Source organism: Etheostoma cragini, chromosome 9, assembly GCF_013103735.1.
Source record: "Etheostoma cragini isolate CJK2018 chromosome 9, CSU_Ecrag_1.0, whole genome shotgun sequence".
Lineage (NCBI taxonomy): Eukaryota > Metazoa > Chordata > Actinopteri > Perciformes > Percidae > Etheostoma > Etheostoma cragini.
The window spans coordinates 28447701-28468759 of NC_048415.1; the positions used below are offsets into that span (position 1 = coordinate 28447701).

The following is a 21059-nucleotide window of genomic DNA, read 5'->3' on the forward strand; positions in this document are numbered from 1 at the left end:
GTGGAAAGGGCCAGCAGCAAGATAAATGTAGTCTTAACGACTACTCACAGCTTTATATACTACAGGAACCATCAGTTGAGCGAAAAGTGGGTATGCGCTATATGCACTGTGAGCGCTGAGCGAGCAGGTTCGAGCACATGAGTAAGAAGTTGTCGTCTATGGAAAAAGATGGATAAAGCAAAATAGCTGTCTGGGGCCTAAAATAGAAAAAAGACCGAAAAGGAGATGGCATGTCAATTGATGTGACGGCAGTCAATAAGTGGATGTAAGTGTGACGTCTGTGCTTGGAGGCTGTTACTGCTTGTTACTGATACAAAATTAATTTCTGTATCAAAACCCTGCACCTGTGGGAGATATAACAATTAGCCTGTCTGATAGCGGGGACGTAGTAAATCAAAATTTAGACGACTAGAACTGTTGGGTTCTTGTAAATTCTGGAGTGTGGTCTATCTGTATAGTGTCTTGAGATAACTCTTGTTATGAATTGATACTATAAATAAAATTGAATTGAAAATGCAAATTTACGCGTCCGCAACACATATGCTCAAATGCCATCAATGATAATTTATTTGTTGTAAAGAAACTAAAGTTGATATATATATCATTCCCACACTCTCTTCCCTTTCTCATCTTCAGCTCTACTGTACAATAAAGGCCCAAAATGCCCCCAAAATCTTTAAAAAAAACAACACAAAAATGGAAAGACATTTTGAAATGGCCTCCCTAAAAAAATTCAGTTATTCAGTTTAAGCATAAGCTATATTTATAATATTTTCACTTCTTTACCTTGCCCCCATACAGCCATTTCCTCTCGCAGCCATTCAGTCTCGCTATGCAAAAGTTCTTCTTCTGAATACTCATGGTAGGAATGATCATGAAGGGATCCTTGTGTCACTACAATGAACAACAATTCCCTATTGTTGGCATAAATACTTGTTTTTAGTTTCTTGAATTTGTTTATTCCATGTACAGCAGATAGTCTGACCCAAACAGCTGATAACTCCCTTGTCGGTACTCTGTTTTTCCAAACTGGCGAGCTAACCACCATCAACCGTAGGTAATCCACTGACTATGGATGAGTGCCTCATACAACCCCACTTCAAAATAGCCAACCTATGCCTTTAAGTATTTTGCTCAAAGATATTCTAGTCGAGAGCCGGATGCGATATCAAAGCCAAGATTTATAATGACCACATTGCAGGATGGCCAAAATGTACACACAGGGAAAAGAGATTGTCTATGGCAGCTGTAACCCCCCCCCCCCCCCCCCCCCCCCCCATCAGAAATCATCTCTTTCCATTGCACATTTAAATAGGAACTAGTGAAAAGGGAAGCGCGGTCGTGATCACAACAAATCTTGGTTGGGTAAGACATTTTTGTATTTGGCCAGATTTCAGTGTCTTTCTCATCCTAAATGAGCTGCGGGGAGAAGGGGCCAGAAAAGATAGAGGCAGAGGGAGAAGTGGGAGCTTAATTGGCTAGAAGAGGCAACTGCAGTGAAGACAAAGGGTTTGGTTACTAATTCTGCCTTGCCGCTTACTGCCATTCAAAGTAGCTTACTTTGTGGGGAGAGAAGAATAAACCCCATAAAGGAAAAACAGACTTGTTCTAGCCTGCTGAACAGAAAAAGGAGAACAAAGGCTCAGGAGACAAATTCAGAGAATATCAAGTATAAAATCCAGTCCATGGTTCTTGAATTCATGTCATCTTTGCTCATCTCATTCTGTACCTATGCTCTTCGTTATTCATCACTGGGAGAAATAACCTGGAATTCTTTTAAGATCATTAAGTACCTGGTCAACGTGTTTTTATAATGCAACACGCTGTGAGATTGTCTCTGACACAAACACAAAATAACAGTTTACCATGCAACCAGCTGGTTCTGAGAACAGCCCCTAAAGGGAACCTTTTCTCCTTCTCTTTATTTTTCATTATTGTTTAAAATTTAAAAAATGCGCTCTCCTGAAGGACAACGTAATTACTGAGAACAGTTTCATTCAAGTGTAATCAGTGCAAGCTACATTGATACAACAGTATAAGTAAGTGCCAGGTTAACCATATGTTATATCATTTTATTTTTATTTTGATATTCTACCTGCTGGAGCAGATTCCTTATAGACAAACCATCTATTTTCAGTTCTCTCCTGGGCACAGTGAGGCAGTGAGACACAGATGTTCAAATTTCCCACTGGACTCTATTCTTACAGAGAGGCACTTCAAAATGGCACAAGAAACTCCCTCTTCGGGCGAAGAAATTGTCTTGAGAATGGCAATTATTATGCTACCGCAATTAAGCAAACATGCTCCACAAAAGCCACATCTCAATTTGTCACCCCGTTAAAACTGAAAATCAACAGGGTCGAGACTGGGCTCTGCAAACCCCATTTATATGGCCCCTTCAAGTGAGCTGGAGATGCTCTGTTGAAGTGCATGCATGCTTGAGCGAGAAATAAACGGGAGAACTTAATTATGCAAGCGTGCAGTGGATGCAAAACGCAGTACGATGTTGATTTTGATAAGCGTTTAAACTCGACAAACGGAAACTTTGACAGTTACAAGAGAAAGTGAGAACAGAAAATAGGAGTGAAAACGTGTTTGCGCATGTTTACTTTAGTAAATGGAGTAAACACGGAAAAGAAGTATAGAACTTTGATTACTTGTACTTTCCACCTCTCTCGTTGCCCTTTCTTCTACAGTATCTCTCTCTCTCTCTCTCTCTCTCTCTCTCTCTCTCTCTCTCTCTCTCTCTCTGGCTGTCATACGCTGTGATACAGTGTGTGACAATACAAACACCTCATTCTGTCACTGTCGCTGTGCTAACAGGCTCATTGGACTGCCTTGTTATCCAACTCAAACAATGAGACCCAAAGAATCCACTGCACATTTCCATAATGTTATTGACTGAGTGCCGAGATGCCTGGAAATATAAGCACACACACACACACACACACACACACACACACACACACACACACACACACACACACACCTCGTGTTATTTGCATGTCTATTACCTCAGAAAACTGCGGCTCTCGACATGAGGCAAGAAGAGCCAATTTGAAGCTCTGCTGCACATCCAACATCCCCCCACCACCCACACTCACACACCAACCCCCTGACACACAAGAGTCATGGCAGAAACTGGAGAGCAAAGAATTCTGGGAGTCAGGAAGTAGTGTAATGAAGGCCAACTGTGTCCTTTAGTGGGTTAAACAGAAACACTTGACATGCATGATGGATCAGCCGTGAAATAGGCTGGAAGGCAAAGTTCAGCAAAGCCAGTGTGACAGGAATTTCAAACAGGATGTACCTGTCTATCTTTCCAATATGATGTCAGGCACCTCCAGTGGTGTTTAGATCGTAAAGGGAAGATAATAGGATCATGTATGACACAGGTGGCAGATTTAGCTGTTGTGACAGTATGAGAGGATTATACCACAGAGTCTGAGGATGTGAGGGGGATTGTCGTGGCTCAGTGAGCTGAGGGCTACACGATGTGTACTTGCCGCATGATTAAAAACACAGATTATACTGTATATTTATAGCTCAGGTGCCTTGCTTTTTCATTTGAGCAACACAGGATGCGCTGCTAGATAGACCCTAAAAACACCTCTCTCTTACTTTGTTCCCACTCTGTAATATTCACACAGTTAAGACAACTTGAGTAGGTACTTGGTAGAAAACTTTTAATTTGCCTGTATACCTACTGATGACATCGCCAGATTTATTTAAGGGTTATAAGTTCTGCTACCTGCCCAATTATCAACAATTATGTTTGTCAACTGTTTGTCTACCCATACTACTGTCTTAAGGTGTGTTCTGACAGAATGCACATTTAAAAATAATACGTGCGTGGTGGGTTGCATAGTAAGTAAAGGGAAAGACATGAGTGGGCGCTTATGCAAATGCTGGATTGGGGCAAACTGATGCGAAGACACATCTGTCTGAGTTTAAAATGTTTTAACTTGAGGGAAACGTTGGTATTATGAATCTACTGCATAAACTTACAAAGAGGGAAAAAGCAGAGGGACTGGAGGATGATAACAGAATAGTTAACAGTTGACATTCTGTATAGACCGTACAGAGGCTTCACAACCAGTCCAGACCTGTAGCCTCTATGAGTAAGATAACTAAGCTTACAATTTTGGTGTCACTATAACAATCAGGATTATTTTTTTGTACCAATGAAAAATGTTTGATTAGAACATTTTAAAAGATATAAAGCTATAATCACACAAAAATCACAGATCATAAATGCCACCTTCAACAGCATGCATGCCGATTATTCGGTTAGAGTTATTAAAAGCTCAGATCATTAGTTTTTTCTAGTTTCCACTACAAAGGTAGTGGTCTCTGGTCTCTCCCAACCTGTCGTGTCGGACGGCCACCCATCAAGAGCCAGGTTTTGTCTGAGGTTTGCACTTGTTGCTGTTGCACCGAATGCATGATCTTATGGGAATTGGTGGGTCTCTGTAAATTATAGTGTGTGTATTATAGTGTGGTCTAGACCTACTCAACTTGTAATGTGTCATGAGATAACTTCTGTTATAATTTGACAGTGTAAATAAAATTGAATTGAATTGGTAAAGTCATGGCATACCTGGCCCATAACATAGCATAACCTAGTTTGATACTGGTACTGTTTCAATGTGTTAATTTATCCTTAAAATTAACACCCAACATCTCCCCAAAAACAGGTGAATTTTGCCATTGGTGGTGAAATTGTCAATCTACCTGCCATACTGGCGGGAAGCCAAGGAGAATTAACCTTTTCGTTGGTTGTTTTTTGCCACTGTTGCAAACTAAGTTCACCATTTCCTTGGATTGGAGCTAAAAAAAGTAGGGGCACATACAATTTAAATTCAAAAACATATGCATTAGTCATTAATTAATTAACAGTCATTTTTATTTTGATTTCCCTGACACCTTGGATGTGTAAATAAACAAGTCCAAGAAAGATGCCCGTGAATTTGATATATTTCACCTTAAAGGGTAACTATTATGTTTTTCAACCTGGACCCTATTTTCCCATGTTTTTGTGTTTGAGTGACTGATGGGAATAACAATCTTTGACATTTGTACAGTATTTTTAAAGTAGGCACTTTTGCAGCAGATCAGCAGGCGAAACAAGCTATAATGTAAGTTAATAGGGCGATTGTCCAGCTTGTATTTAGCTTCACAAAAACTGCTTGTTTAGCCACTGAGTGTCTCAGATTAATATTCTGATTAATATTCTCGCAACAGAAGAGTCTGACAACAAACAGAAGTTACACCTCAATGATGCATACAAACAATTGTCTGGTAAAAAGCATGTGTGTTTAAAATCCACCAGTCACAGTGGCTGGTGGTTAAAAAAAGTTAAGTTTAGGCCCTGGTATTGATATTACAGTAGTTGCATCCTTTGACTGGGCCACCCCAGTCCAAAAAGTCTGGACACATTGCTGGATCAAGCCATGCTGAAACATAAAGCAGTTAGCTTCAGCTGGGCTTAACAGAGCTGCTCAGTTTTTTGAGTCTGTCTCATACACAATGTGTAAAACTTTAAATTCTGTGAGCGCCCGCTGTTTCACAAATGTTGGAAGTCGACAGAATAATATCATCATTCTGGCTTTGATATCCATCCAGTTTTGTAACATAACTCTGCCGTGACCATTGTGAATATGTCATCGTTTGGTATCCCTGCCGCAGACCTAATCCATCCGTATCTGCAAGCAGACATTAATAAATCATAAGGAGAAGCTTTCAGAAGCTTTAACCTCCATGCATAATTCAGCCCGCGCTGATGCTAATGCTACAGCTCCAGCTCCCACACTCAACTGTTCAGTAGTGTCCCACTAAACAGCCAATTAACTGTAATGAATCCAGCAAAGTCCAACTCTCAGCAAAATGAACAGAGAAAGTACTTTCTCCTGAAAACTGTGTGAGCTAATTCCTGATGAGAACTCGTTTAAAGTTTCTTCTCACCTTGAAACAAGATGGAAGGTCAGACGTGGTGTGATAGTTTCTTCCTAGTCGGGTACCGGTACTTTGAGCAGGCTGAGAACTGTGTGGGCTAACTCCATTTGTGATCTTGAATAAATTGCCTTCAAATTGGATACAACTTGTTGGAAAGTTTGACTTACTGTAGGATGCTTACTGCTATTCCTGTCACTCTGCCCCTGTTCAGACCTGGCATTAACATTATGTCTGTGTGACCCAATCACAAGTGGACAACTCTCAGTAAGTAAACTGTCTGTTTATACCTAGTCTCGCATTCATTCAGCGTTCCAAGATGGGGGAAAAACATGCTCTGGTTTATTTGCATTTCTTTTTACCAATCACAATCGTCATGGGCGGTGCAAAATAGCCTTGGGAAGGAACTTGTTTTGGTGAAACGTGTACGTTCAAAGGTGTTTTTTGTCGTGCAACAGAAAACTCCGATTGGACAGATAGTCTAGCTAGCTGGCTGGATTTACCCTGCATAGATCTGAGGAGCAGTTAACCATAGATCCAGCGGAGTTAACAATTACAACACAAAGAAAACAGATGGTAACAGTATGGAGCCTCCCTGGGGTCAGCGGAGAAAGAAAATAAACCGTGCGCACAGAATACAAATCTTTGGTTTAATAAACTATGCACTGCACAAACTTATTTTTTAACAGTAAGTGCTGTAGTACAACTAGGAGGAGACAAATTATGATTGAGGTAAGTGGAGATACTATAGTTTATTAAACCGATTTGGATTCTGTGCACACGGTTCAGTTTTTTTTTTTCTCAGCTGACCCCAGGGGTGCTCCATATAATGGATCATCGGCCAAAAAGAGTGACATCTAGCGGAATTTCCGGCGGCACCGGAGCAATCCCAGAGGTGTGGAATGTCGATAGAGACTAGTCATTGCCTCTGCAGCCAAACAGTGTTGCTTTTTCTGTAACAATTTGCAATCGACTCATTTTGTGTGGAAGACGAGTAAAAAAAAAAAAACTTTTGTGGGAATGTGCACCAAGCCTGAGAAAAAAACCTGCTTAACATGGAGTAGTCCTTTCTCTATTCAAAAACATGGTTATGATTGTCCATTTAAAGGGGGAAAATAGATGGTTTGTTGCAACCTTGTATTTAAATCAATATGCTAATGACTACATGTTCCATTCATTGGGCTCATCTGAATCATGAGGAGGGTTGTAAATAACACAAGGTGAAAAGGCCCACCAGTCAACCAGGTCAAAAATTAACAAGGGGAAATGGTTTGAACATTCTCTTTTTGGAAACATCCGAAGGGCAGAGGAAAAAAGGTGTTGCATGTTAAAGGTTAATGCAATTATGCAACCACACAGCCATACACATTTTACACAACCTGTGGTGTGTAATATCAAAGAGATCCCATACAAAGAGCTATCACAAGCTGATGGCCAGCAGTTCTCATTTGTTAAACACAGCAAGGGGATATGGAAATAAAACACTGGGGGGAGGGGGGGGCCACACATGGCAGGTACATTCAAAGGATAGAGGAAATTGCCTCACTTCCAGGGGCAACAACTTGGCATAAACTGTGAGGCCTCTGATAGGTAAAATGTGCCAAAAACAATTATTTGTCTCTTTTTCCACAAAGGGAGAACACAGTTTCAATTCCCCTTTTGTGTTCTGCTCTCTGATGGGTCTGGAACACGGCATGTCTTTCAGGCAGGTTGCCCCATTGTTATGATGGACAGAAATGTTTCCAAGATCAGCATCTGCACCACTAACAATGCTGCACCCAAAAAGGCTGCCTAGCCTCCTTTAAATCTGGACATCACCAATCCAATATGGTATTATTTCACTAGCCACTTGCAATTTTAAGCAAACCTTTTAAATGTCGCAAAAAAGAGAATGCGAATTAGAACTGTTTCCATCAATGGGTTTAGAGCCAATAAACTAGACTATGCAAAGCGTAGTTTCAACACAAGTTGATGCATGGTTGTAGATTGCAAACCGGCTTGCTAAATCAAAGTGTTGTGTATCTACGTCCTTTGGTCAACTGGAGAAAGGTAGCATTGTACAAGTTGTGGGGGTTGTGGCAGAGATATTTGGTGTCAGCGAGACAACTGTTCACTGCTATGTATACGCGGTGGGCAGAGCCATCGGTTCAAGCTGTTGAACTAATGTATCAATTTACATGGCTGAGGCCCAGGCTATAGCGGACCGCAACTCCACTACACACCTTGTGTACGGTGCACTGGATGGGACCCTCATCATGATCCTTCCCCCATCTGATGGCTATGGACTATAATCATGTGAGTTGCATGTTTTTAACGTCACAAGTTATTCGGCAAAGCTTTTTTTCCATCTTCCATTTTTCACATTAACTCTTTTTCAAAAAAGGCAAAAACCACGTAAAGTGGGCATAAACACTTTTTTTGCAAATTTTAGGATTTTTTTTTTTTTTTTGACATTTCCATTAACTTTTCTAATGCGTTACTTTGAAATGTGTGTAAAAAACTCTAATGAAAACATGACTAGTGTCTAGTTCTCAAGACCATCCCGATTACTTAAAACAAGCATAATACTGCATTCACACTGACAGTAGCACCTGGTCATTCATTTCAACGCAACCAGGTCAGCCAGCAAAAAAGTTTAACCTGGCTTAAGTTAAGCTTGTTAGTATAGCACTGCATTAGTTCATCAACTATACACAGCCATACATTCCTGGTAAAAGTAACAGTTTGGCATTGTTGAATACTGTTTACCACAAAATTGTCAAGAAGGAAAATAAGTATTGCTGTTGTAAAACCGTTTCAAAGTTTTAAAAAGATCTAGCCTCAAAATATTATAGGGATGGGCAATGCCATCAAATTTGGTTTTAAGCAGATAATGCATCATGAATATGCTACTTATAAATAAACTGTTATAATATTTAGATGATTTAGATGAGAGTATTGCACACAGTAAGTGCAGTTTAGCATCTAACCAAACAGTGAGTAGCAAAAGTGCATGTAGAGATATAAAAACAACAAAGAAATGTTCAAAATGAACCAAAGACCCAATGGGTAGTATAAAAAGAAGGGATGCAACTACAACACATAAATTATGAAAATAAGCAAAACAATATAAAAGATGTAAAGCAGAAAATCCAAAAGATAGTATGTATAGTATGCACAGTACTTGCCAATCACTAGGCATTTCTGTTTTAATTACCTACTTTATCAATTCTTTGAAGTAGCAAGATGATCGCTGCACGCATTACAACAGCAGCAGAGATGCAGAGTACAGCCCAAAGAAGAGTGTTTCCAGAAAGTTTTGTTGTAGCGATCCTTTTGACACTAGTATTGATACTCAAAACAAGACTGTATCGATACTTTGGGGATTGCAGAACTAAGATGTATGTGCTTTAATGGTAAATGGACCCTATTTATCAAGTATCTATACTCAAAACAAGACCAAGTAATTTTCAGGTATTGATCGAACACAAATGTATTGGCATCTGCTAGTCCTGCAAACTTGTGGGGGTATTACACTGTAGACTTCAAGTAGACTTCCTCAACATTAAATTTTCCACCAGTAACAGCTCCTTGCTTTTAAGTGCTCTTAATAGTTTTCCTTGTGATTTAATGCAATCTAAATGGAAACAGTCAACAGTTGACATGGACACAGTTTATTTCCTCAAATTCTTTCTTTTTGTCTCGATTATTGTAATACCTGAATAATTTTACTTCTTTAGGATGTGGCTTCATTGCATGGCAAAGGTAATGATCCAGTCTGCCATGTTTCAAAATAAAGCCAACCTTTCCTTTCCTGGTGTTTTAACAGCTTAAACTACACGCAGAATGCAGGAGGCAAACCCTGCTTCTTTATCAAATTATTTATAGAGTGTGTGTTCTTCAAATCAAACTGTTTAAAAAAAATCTATTTTCTTGAAACTGCTAAGCAAGCTTTTATACACCAAATCGAAAGATTCAAAGTTTGACTGATTGCTGTTTTCTAAATCAATCATTTGGAATGTGTCTTCATAGACTTGTCAGTTGGCGCTGGTTCCGTTCTGTACTATTAAGTGTTGATACGGTTACAGGGCAAGCTAGAATATCCAAGCATCTCGTCCAAGAATAAAATGAATGCTACAGCAGCATGGTGCATATCAGACTAGATGAATGCTGGAATAGCAAGGAGTAAACCTGACAGCGAACACCTGCCGATGATATCTAACCAAAACACTGTGGGCTGGAATCTGCAGATGACTTGTTTTTCCCCCCCGATTTTCACTCATGCCGCTCCACATGTGACTTTCAAAGGCATGTAAGAAATATATGGAAGTTTTTACCTATGCAAAAACAATGTCGGAACACCCACACACACATACACAGCCCACGCCTACACACTGCCATGCATATTAATACATTACACACTACATAAGAGAATTGGGAATGATGGGTATGTATGAGAAGGCAGTGGCTTTGATTTGCTGTGGCTGTCTCAGCAGGCAGCGTGCAACAACACAGCAATGATACGACACTACAAGGAAGAGTCAAATTAACAAGCTGGGGAAGGACGAGGAGAGGGTGGAGAGAGGGAGACAACAAAGTCCAAACAATGAACTGAGAGGTGGGCAAAAGTCTTGGGAATCTTATACAGAGCCCTGGCAAACACTGGAATTACATTTACTCTAAAAAGCTCTTCCAGTGGCAGCATTTCCACTGGGGAGCACGCCTGACAGCTCCTTGTGTCTTATTTCTCCGTATGAAAAGGGAGGTGCTGTTGACATCACTGAGAACTAAGCATGTTTTAAAGCTTTTATAACAAAAAGGGTCTGAAATGTAAAAAAGAAAAAAGAAAAAAATCAATCCAGGCATAACAGGTGCGATGCAACCGCTTTTTAAAAGTCACACAGAACAGCGTGAAATGCTTAGTTCCCACAACCTAAGTGCACATTAATTGTAGTAAAACGGCCTACATTTCACCAAATTGTGGGGGAATGTGATATGTGTGAAATACAGCCCCACCTAAAATAAGTGAACGTCTCACTGTGTTGAATTCACGTCTTCTTCTCTGTCTTGCCACCGGGAGACGAAGTGATGCTTCCTTTAACACACCGTACAGCATGTCTGTCTAATAAGCCAGGCCTTTAAACACCATCGCAGAATTGTCACATAGAAAAACAAATGTTATACGTTTGTAGTCGAGTACTTTTAAGGCTATCTCCTTGTAGAAACATGTCTGCAATTTGGGAAAAAAAATAATGGTGTAGCTTACTTTACTGCAATAAATTTCCATCTTGAGACAGGGACGATTTGGAGATTAATTTGCTGACTTATGTTGGTGTTATACAGATGTGGGCTGGCTACAATTAGCACCAGGGTAATATGATGTGTTCTCATTCTTACTCTACAAAACAGGTATCTGAATGTATCACTTTAGCGCATTATGTTCAGCACATGTGGAACATGATTTGGGATGTAATACATTCACATTTGCACAAGGAGTAATGCAATATGTCACATGTCATGTATATAATTTCACATTTTAACATTTCTGCCAAAAAAAAAACGTTAATGTAGAAACAAAAAGAAATATGGAGTAGTAGTGGTGGTAGTAGTAGTAGTAGATGCTAGGCTTTATCATTACTTATTGTGTACATCCAGACAGCTAACTAGACTATCTGTCCAATTGGACTTTCTACAACTAAAACAACTTTTGTACACATGTTCTACCAACACAAGTTCCTTCCTGAGGCTATTTTGCAGAGGTGCCGTGGCTCTGCTCAGCAAAGAGAGCGGGGGAAGACATGCAGGAAATTGTCACTGGTCAGACTCGAACCCTTGGCCTTCTGCTTCGAGGCATACACCTGCTCTACCAAACGGAGCTAACCTGGGCACAAATGCCTTGTGTTTTAGAACAAATCAAGACATCGTAGAAAATCAAGGGAGGAAAATTTAAAATGCCGTAAAAAGCAACAAATGTCGAAAGAAAAGTGACAACACTGACTTTAACCTCCCAAAACCAATGTCCATGGCCGCCAAAAGTCGTCGGGGGACAAATTATGCAGTTCCAAATGTAAAAAACTAAAATCATGTTTCATGGAAAATTTATATTAAAATATACAGTCATACAACAGTTAATACACAGATATTATAGTGTTTCTAATAGTGTAGGCAGCCTCTGGTAGTTGAATAAAGTATGGTTGATATGAATAATGAGGTGTCCTTTCACATCTTCTGTTCTTCTGAGCTGTATTAGCGCAGGGGACCTGAGAGCATTGCGATTGGTGAGAGAGCAGACAGCCAGCATCTGTCTCCCTCTCTCTCTCTCTCGCTCTCTCTGTATTTCTCTCTCTCTTCCACATCACATCCCTCCACATACACATTACCACACTCTTACACATGCTTACACAGCAGTCCAGACATCTGCTGGGGCTCTTCTGGGTCTTGCCACTGTGGCACTGGGACTCTTACAAGGACTAAAGATATTTCAGCGTTAATGACACCTCCCTATCGGGCAGACCGGGCAGGAAAAACAGGAAGTAGGGACAAGACTGAGGGTTGGAGAGGTCATCCATCTTGGGAGGGTGATTTAAATACAGTAGGAAAGAGTCACAGAGATACAGAGAGATATAACGTCCTCTGCTGAGGCCAAGGTACAGTCGGACATGTGAGTAAGTTTTAGGCCTTGACCAGATTCTAAAGAGAATTGTACGTGAACTGAGCTGTGTTTTATTACCGGTTATATTTAAAAAAAAAAGAAGAAATGTAATAGCACTTTTAATAGGAAGTAGTGTCTGTTTACCACATCATCATATGTGGAAACTAATTGAATGGTAATTTCTAAATGTTGAAAGGGCTTGCACACGTTGAACAGAAACAGCCTCTTTGTACTTCTGTCCAAACTTCTGACTTCCAGGCTTTTGTAGCAAAATATATCATTTGTTGCAGCTAAATTTATACGTGGATAAGGTTAGTGATAGTAAGGTGCTTGCTACAGTTGCATTTCTAGCGATGAATCGGAAAAAACACTTCACTATCTCTGATTCACGGGGTTTGTCCTAGGGGCCTTCTCTTCACTCACTCTATATTTAACACTCTTTATTTACAACTCTTTATTTTAGATGACTTTACAAGATGACTTTACTATTGGCTGTAGAATAACAGTTGACACTTACGTTCTTAAAGCAGCCTCTGCAACTTGACCAGCCAAGTGGCAGCGACACCATCAGCTGGTTTGAGTGGAACTGTGATTAGCAGTTCAGACAGCTGCATCTTTTCCTTTGCAACGTTCTTAAACGGTTTCTTGTCGCGAGTCTAAACTGCGCTTTTCAATCAAGTAAAACATTTTAGAATGTTTTTATTTTACATTAAATCAGGTTTATCAGAATCAGAAATACTCTATTGTTTTGCGTTGCATTTTATAGTGGACTATGTAGTGAATCAAATTAAAGGTCCCATGGCAGAAATATTTCATTTTATGAATTTTTCACGATTAATGTGTGTTCCACCAGCCTGCCTAGGGTCCCCCAGTGGATAGAAAGGGTGATAGGTCTAAACCAAGCCCCGGGTATCCTGCTCTGCTTTTGAGAAAATGAAGGGTCAGTTGGGCCGATCTGGAATCTGTTCCTTATGAGGTCATAAGGGGAAAGGTTACTTCCCCTTTCTCTGCTTTGCCCGCCCAGAGAATTTGGCCCACCCATGAGAGAGAGACATCATGGCTTTCAAACGAGGAAAGTGGCAGTTGGTCAAGTCCACACCCCCAGCTTCCACCTTGCCCACCCTTATCAAAAGCTACAGACTCAGAAATTACACATCCTAAGGAAAGCTTATGGTGGCACTAGCTCTAGTGGCTGTACTTCTAGTGGCTGTACTTCTGCACCAAGGCTATTTTGGGAAAGAGACTTCAGATACAGTATTAGGGGACCACTTAGCATCCAAAGAGCACCATGTCATGTGACTTTAACCGCGGAGAATTCTTACAATGCTAGAAAATGGTGAACACACTATGTAGTGCACTATTTCCATGATAGGGAACTGTTTCAAAGCTATTAGGCTTCTTCAAGATGAGCCAGGTCTGCGCAGAATCGCCACCCAATGCATACATTGTGTCCAACTTGATCCCGACCTTCTCTGACGTTATGCACCAATAACCTCACGAGATTAAGGGTCTAATAGGATTTTACTAAATCAGAATCGGACCTAACAGGATATGATTGTTTCTGTGATTTACTGTTCAGCCTGAAGGCTGCAGGGAACGGCTATAATCTGTCCAACTTGCCAGCGTGTTTTTGTCACCACCCCTGGCTGCTGCCTGCTTTAATCCACTTTACAGGCGGGGCGCAGTCTATCTAGAACGAGTCGATTGTCTGAGCTCTTGGCCCGCCTTCTTGAAAAGCCCAGTCTGCTCTGATTGGTCAGCTGACACACTTTGTTGTGGTTGGTCGACCACAAGCCATTGTGCGGGCTGTGCTTGTTCATGCAGCATTTAAAACTGGACTGACTTACTTAGTCAATGACATCCTTAATTGAGGATTTCAACCAGGATTTTGGGATAGTTGTTTTCAGGCAGTTGAGACTGTGAGGTATAAAGCTCCATTTGGAGTAAAATGTGTTTCTTTTGTACAAAATACTATAAAATACACTAAAAGACAGGGAAGTTAAAAAAAAGCATAATAGGACCTTTTAAGATTATAAACTATAAGTTTAAGATTATTTAATTGTTTATTTAACTGTTTTTATTAGATCATTAAATTGGATTATTATTTATAAGTAATGTACCGTACAGTAATACTGCAAAGTCCCTTTAAAGTAATAAAAGTATGAAGCAAAACAAGTAGAGTTTATATTTACTGCTTAATTAGATAGGTAGAAATTTTACAAGTAAAAATACACTCACCACTGGCAGGGTTTCCTCCGGGGTTGAGCGTTACTCTGAAGGCTTGATGCCAGGTGTGGCGGTCAGGGGGAGCGTCACATGGGTCAACGTAAAGCAGAACACCTCCAAAACCCAGCTCAGACAGTAGGGATAGCTGCACCCACACACACACACACACACACACACACACACACACAGAGTACAATCAGTGACATTTGACCCTACAATGATTTAATGTGAGCGGGAAAAGGACAGCGACTACTCACACAGCACCAAATGATTAGAAAAAAAAAAAGATTCACCTAAAAACATATTTTGTAACAAGCTGAAAAGATCTCTGACATATTATCACATATAAAGTTGTTAAGGCATAGACTAAGTGTAAGCAAAAAAAACTGGCAATTTACACACACAATATTCTGTATCTAATGCTTTACTATTGCCGTTGGCGTTGTACTCCTTTTTCCATTGCTGATTTTTACTGCCTAAAGCAAGAGGCAAGCGTGGCTTGTCGTCATAACAGTAAACTTTGACCCTACGCGACACACACAAAGTCAAAGGTGTGTTGTTTTTGGTTCTCGGCATGTGGCTGTTGCCAGAAGGCAAATTAGTTTCAAAAGAAGCTGTTGGGAGCACAAAAAAAAAACGCTGGCTAAACTAATTAAACACGGCAGGTTTTGCTCAAGACACCCCCCCCCCCACCACCCCATTGGTCGCTTACAATGATGACGCAGTGATTAGTGATGATTCTCTCCAACCAATCAGGAGTCTGCAGGTTTTTACAACACCTTTTGGTATCGCCTCAGCTCGCTTGGAACCTCGACTGACGTGGTACTAAATAAAGTACCTGATAGAAGGTACCAGGGACTTTTTTTCGTAATGGAAAACCAAAAAAAGGGCGAGCAGAGGCGAGGCAAGGCGAGAAGAGTAGGTATCACGCAGTGGGAAAACACCATAGGTCACCATCTAGTTGCTAACTTGGTCTGTCTATCTAATTTGGTGCTGGGCAAGTAGATTTCAGAGATCCCTGTTGCTGCTGGAAACAGCATTGATCAAGGCAGTAAGACTGAACAGCAAATGAGTGTGCCAGGGAACCAAAACAATGAGCTGCGGTGAGGATTACTGCAGAGTTGGATAATTATTCTCTGTGGGTTTTTCTCTAAGCCTGCCCCTTTTTTACATTAGTCATTCATCCATTGTTACGTAATATAACAAGACTAGGTCAAAACTTAGTATGTGGCTCAACCATGTACTGTCAAAACGCTACATTGTGGCTAAATATATTTTATTAATAAATTCAGAACAGGATTACTATTTATTTATATTTTAAACATAACTTAATTATGTTTCTGTTTGCAAACAGAAGTCTGTTTTTATAAAAGTCTATGGAGAATCGATAGACTTTTCCAATCCATTTGACTTATTACCTCAATAAACATTTTCATAACGAGTCCACGTTGTCACTTTTTTCTGACTTTTTTTTTTTTTTAAATGTTCTGTATTTTAACTGTAGGAACACATACAAAGTGGCAAAGTCTGGGCACTGAGCTGCCAGTACCTTGTCTGTTATTTTACAGATAACAATTAATATAGTGTAATATTGCCATGGATGGGATTGCCATGGATGGGTTTACATTAGAGTTAAGTAAAGCCTGGTGCATCTCATTCAGAGGTTAAAGCCATGCAACCCGTTCTCACTCTGAACCACTAAAATACAGTGTCTGTCAGCGTCCGATGCGACAAAAAAGACACCCTTCGGCGTGTGTGTAGAGCATACCGGGGAGAGCAGCATCGAGACTGGGTTTAGCGAGTAGTATGTAAGGGTTGGTCGGGTGGGTCAAAACACAGGACTTTCACCCAGGAGAGCAGGGTTTGTGTCCAGCGTGTGTCCGGTTGTTCCCATGTGTGAAGGAACCGTATGCACACCCATGACCTTTTCTTTAACTTAACAGCGTCAAATGGGACGCCAATAGTCCCAACCAAGCGCGTGTCTCCAAAGGTCTCCTTTAGCATCAATAACAACAATAAAGTCACCTGAGCAAGCGTCCGTATTTTACAAGATGGGAGTGAGAGTGTGTTGTGCCTTTTGCACCGAGATCGGACTTTGAGGGCCACTGACCAAGATGCTGCATTTAACGATTTGGGAATGAAAACGGGTTTGTTTTGTTTACATGCATTTCTGGGTTAAAAAATCCAGTATTAGTTTCCCACTTGGTGTGTGCGTCTTTCTAGCATATGAACATAAGTCTGCAAGCAATGCTATTTCTGTGGTGGTTCTGCGCTGTACTTCTGTACTTCTGTACTTCTCTTCCACCTGTCAGTCAAACAGTATGTGTCAGTAGCCTACTGTCATGCTTAGATTTTACCACTTCCAAGAAGAGAAGGAGGTACATGTATTAATACCAAAGTGACATCTTATTTCTGATCTTTTTGAGGTACATATGTGTTCATATTAGCTACTGTATATCTTCCACATGATGATTAAAAGTTTTGCTGTGTTGCTGTTTATTTAGCCACCATTATTATCATTGCGAATAGTTGCTGGAGGGAGGAAGTGTGCTGCAGCTGCCACAGTGCAGAGCAGTATTGCGTTGGTGTCCATGGGAAATAGTGTCCTTGTTTTTTATGAGTGTTGATGACTATTTCATTGAATATGTGACACAGACCACGGCCATTCTGCTCTCATCACAACTCTGTCCTTCACTGGAAAACACACACACACACACACACACACACACACACACACAAACCAGTGTTGTAGTTGAGTCTCGAGTCCCAGAAGAAGTGTCACCTCTACCTGAGTTTGAGTCCAAGTCGAATCTCGAGGCCCCAGGGTTTGAGTCCAAGTCGAGTCATTAAGGTTGAGTCTGTGTTGAATTCCAAGAACTGCCTATATTTCTTGTCTCTGGAGTCTTAAAAGAGTTGATATACTTTAAGCAAAAATGATACCACTGTCACCATTTCAAAGGGAGATTATTTACTGACTTTTTTCGAAAGAACATTTAGCTGGGCTCTTTCCAGCATTGGCTGTAATACCCGTGTGGGAGAACCACGATCATGGTTGCATCTTGCTGCATTTTCCAAATGAGAACTTGTAGAAGGGTACCCGCGAATCGTGCATTACAATTGCATTTATTAATATTAATTCCTTTCTAAGGAAAGTAGTGAAAGTCAGAGCGAGAATGCAGCGTTAAGTGAGTGATGTCAGTGAGTGGGTCATAAAGCAAGGAGATTGAGCGCTAGCGGTGCATTGAGCAAGGCATGGTGGCTTCATCTTATGTTAATGCTTTCGGTGAAGTAAAGGGTGTCACCCTAAAAAAAAAATTTGGATAACATATTTAGTTAGAAAATTGAAACATCCGAGTCCTTTTTCATGAATGCTCCAGTCCAATTTCATATATCCTTGAGCCCGAGTCAAAGATCAAGTGATTGGTCTGCGAGTCCAAGTCAAGTCACGAGTCCAGAGAATAGAGAGTCCATCACTGACACACAAACTTTTGCACATGACTTTTTCCCATGACTCCTCTGGATCATCCAAATGGTCATTTGCAAACTTAAGACGGGCCTTGACATGTGCTGGTTTAAGCAGGGGAACCTTCCGTGCCATGCATGATTTCAAACCATGACGTCTTAGTATATTACCAACAGTAACCTTGGAAACAGTGGTCCCAGCTCTTTTCAGGTCATTGACTAGTTCCTCCCGTGTAGTTCTGGGCTGATTTCTCACCTTTCTTAGGATCATTGAGACCCCACAAGGTGAGATCTTGCATGGAGCCCCAGTCCGAGGGAGATTGACAGTCATGTTTAGCTTCTTTCATTTTCTAATGATTGCTCCAACAGTGGACCTTTTTTCAATAAGCTGCGTGGCAATTTCCCTGTAGCCCTTTCCAGCCTTATGGAGTTGTACAATTTTGTCTCTGGTGTCTTTGGACAGCTCTTTGGTCTTGGCCATGTTAGTAGTTGGATTCTTACTGATTGTATGGGGTGGACAGGTGTCTTTATGCAGCTAACAACCTCAAACAGGTGCTTTTCTAAATTAGGATAATAAATGGAGTGGAGTTGGAAATTTTGAAGGCAGACTAACAGGTCTTTGAGGGTCATAATTGTAGCTGATAGAAAGGTGTTGAAATACTTATTTGGAGCTGTATCATACAAATAAATAGTTAAAAACTCACCGTCGCTTTTTTAAATAACAAAAGGAAAAGAAATGGACAGGGAAAAAAAAGGTACACATACCCCTTTACATAAATGCACAGTGGGACACTAAATAACATCTGCTGCCTGCCCCTTAAAAAATCTCAGTACAGGGTCCAATATCTTATCAAACACATCTCCTCTGTCTGCTGTAGGATCTCAGTCCCTCCAAGTGAAGGGTGTTAGACATTTCTCCCAACCACAGGTTAAATGTAGGCACAGAGTTCATTTTCCACACATGCAAAATCAATTTCTTCGCAATCACCATCCCAAATTCAATAGCATTCTTCCCGTACCTGATAGCATTTGGTAAGGGGACTAGCCTAGGATCGCTACGAGGGGGTTAGGTAAGGTTTCAAACTTTTCCCAAAAGCGTTTCCTTTTTCGGACTTATCTGGCTGTAACATGAGAAAGATTATGGAATAATTTTGTAATTTCACCCAGAGGAAGTGGTTGGTCCCAGAGCACATGTTTTAAGATATTAAAAAGCTAAAAGTACAGAAATTGATTTTTTAACTAATTATTTTGAGGATCGGGGTGGCAGCAGTACCGTCTCTAGGGAGTTGGGTTTAAAACCGGAGAAGTCTGGTTCACGTCCCCATATGGACCAAAGTATGGTGGTGGACTGGTAGCTGGAGAGGTGCCAGTTCCCCTCCAAAGTGCTCTTGAGCAAGGCACTGAACACACACAACACACACAACACCTGGTTCCATGTTAGTGTATCAAATATGAATCTAGCTATATGCTATCTATAACATTGGGCCTGCAGTCACCGTCACACACTCATTAGTCAGAGCACCTATTTCTATGTAAAGGGCAATCACTTCTCTCAGCTGCTGACACAGAGACATTAAGAAGCACACCTGATCAAATTTGTCATAAACTGTGGGCGTGGAGGAAAAATGGGTCAGCAGCCTGTTGCTAGTACGGCCCCATGTGGCAGGAGATGAGTCTAATTAAATGACTTTTTAAAAGTCTCTTAAAAAAACTGTAATAATGTGAATTCAGGATGGTGACCCCTTTTTAAACATTTGCTCTCCCTTTTTTGGTAACCTCCATTTACTCCTGTTATGGCTCATTAGCCTGCCATTTATAACTAACATCACATTCAGAATGCTCAATGAATAAAAGACAGGAAACAGGAGCATTCTTCTCAATTTAAGGACTGCATTTATCAAAGTCGTGAGAGTAAAATGTTGGACCTAAAGTGGCCATATTATGAGAAAAAAAAAAATCACTTTTTCTGGGATTTTTGGGTACTACGTTGTGTTTTGGTGCTTCCACACTCATACAAACTTAGAAAAACACCTCCATGTTAAGTTTTGAGTGAGATACAGGTTTCTGAATGTATCCTGCCTTCAGTCTCCAGGTGAGCTGTTAAACATCTGCACGGCTTTCTACATCATTGGCCCTCATTCTCAACAGCAAAACACTGCTACAGCACACACACAAGTTCACCATAATCTTCAAAAGAACTACTGTACTTCCGTGTTGGTATTCTGCAGGTATTTCACAAACGTGCCCTTGTTTAGAAGAAGTCTCCCAGCTAATCCTGCCTTGTACTGACCAAAGTAGGAGAAACAGATAGTAATGATAGTAAAGAAGTAAGAGGTCTCACTCTGTAGCTAAAACAAAGACCTAAACACACAGGGTGAAAAGAGGAGCTGCAACAATGCCGATTACTGAAAATGCGATACAGGGCCCTGGCTGTCAATCATTGTCTTCCAGTGATGCGGGGCCCTGATTGGTTTGGGCCTGTAAGCAACTGCGTACCCTGTTTACTGACAGTGTTACCCGCCAATTGCAAAATTCACCCACATTTGGCAGGTGGTTGGATGTTAATATTAGGCCCTGGTCACAGATGCATCGTTACATTTCAAATGTTGTGTACAGTATCTTTGCCTAATTTGGATGTATTGTGAGCAAAACACGGTATCAGTGTCCCTGTGTCACGAGCAAAAGCATTAAGAGATTATTGTAGCAAACAGCATACTAATAACTTTTCTTGGCTTAACATGGCTTAGTTGAATTTTTATGTAGAATGCGGTCTGTTATTTTCTTGATA

The 21059-nt window shown here is 40.6% G+C and overlaps 1 protein-coding gene across 1 annotated transcript in view; it reads right to left on the minus strand.

The window, feature by feature from the left end:
- Window positions 1-21059, minus strand: part of LOC117950913 (inactive N-acetylated-alpha-linked acidic dipeptidase-like protein 2) — a 498171-nt gene that overhangs the window by 246290 nt on the left and 230822 nt on the right. Inside the window, exon 7 of the mRNA XM_034882332.1 lies at window positions 14822-14954. Coding sequence (XP_034738223.1) covers window positions 14822-14954 — 133 coding nt within the window. The remainder of the gene's footprint in view (window positions 1-14821; window positions 14955-21059) is intronic.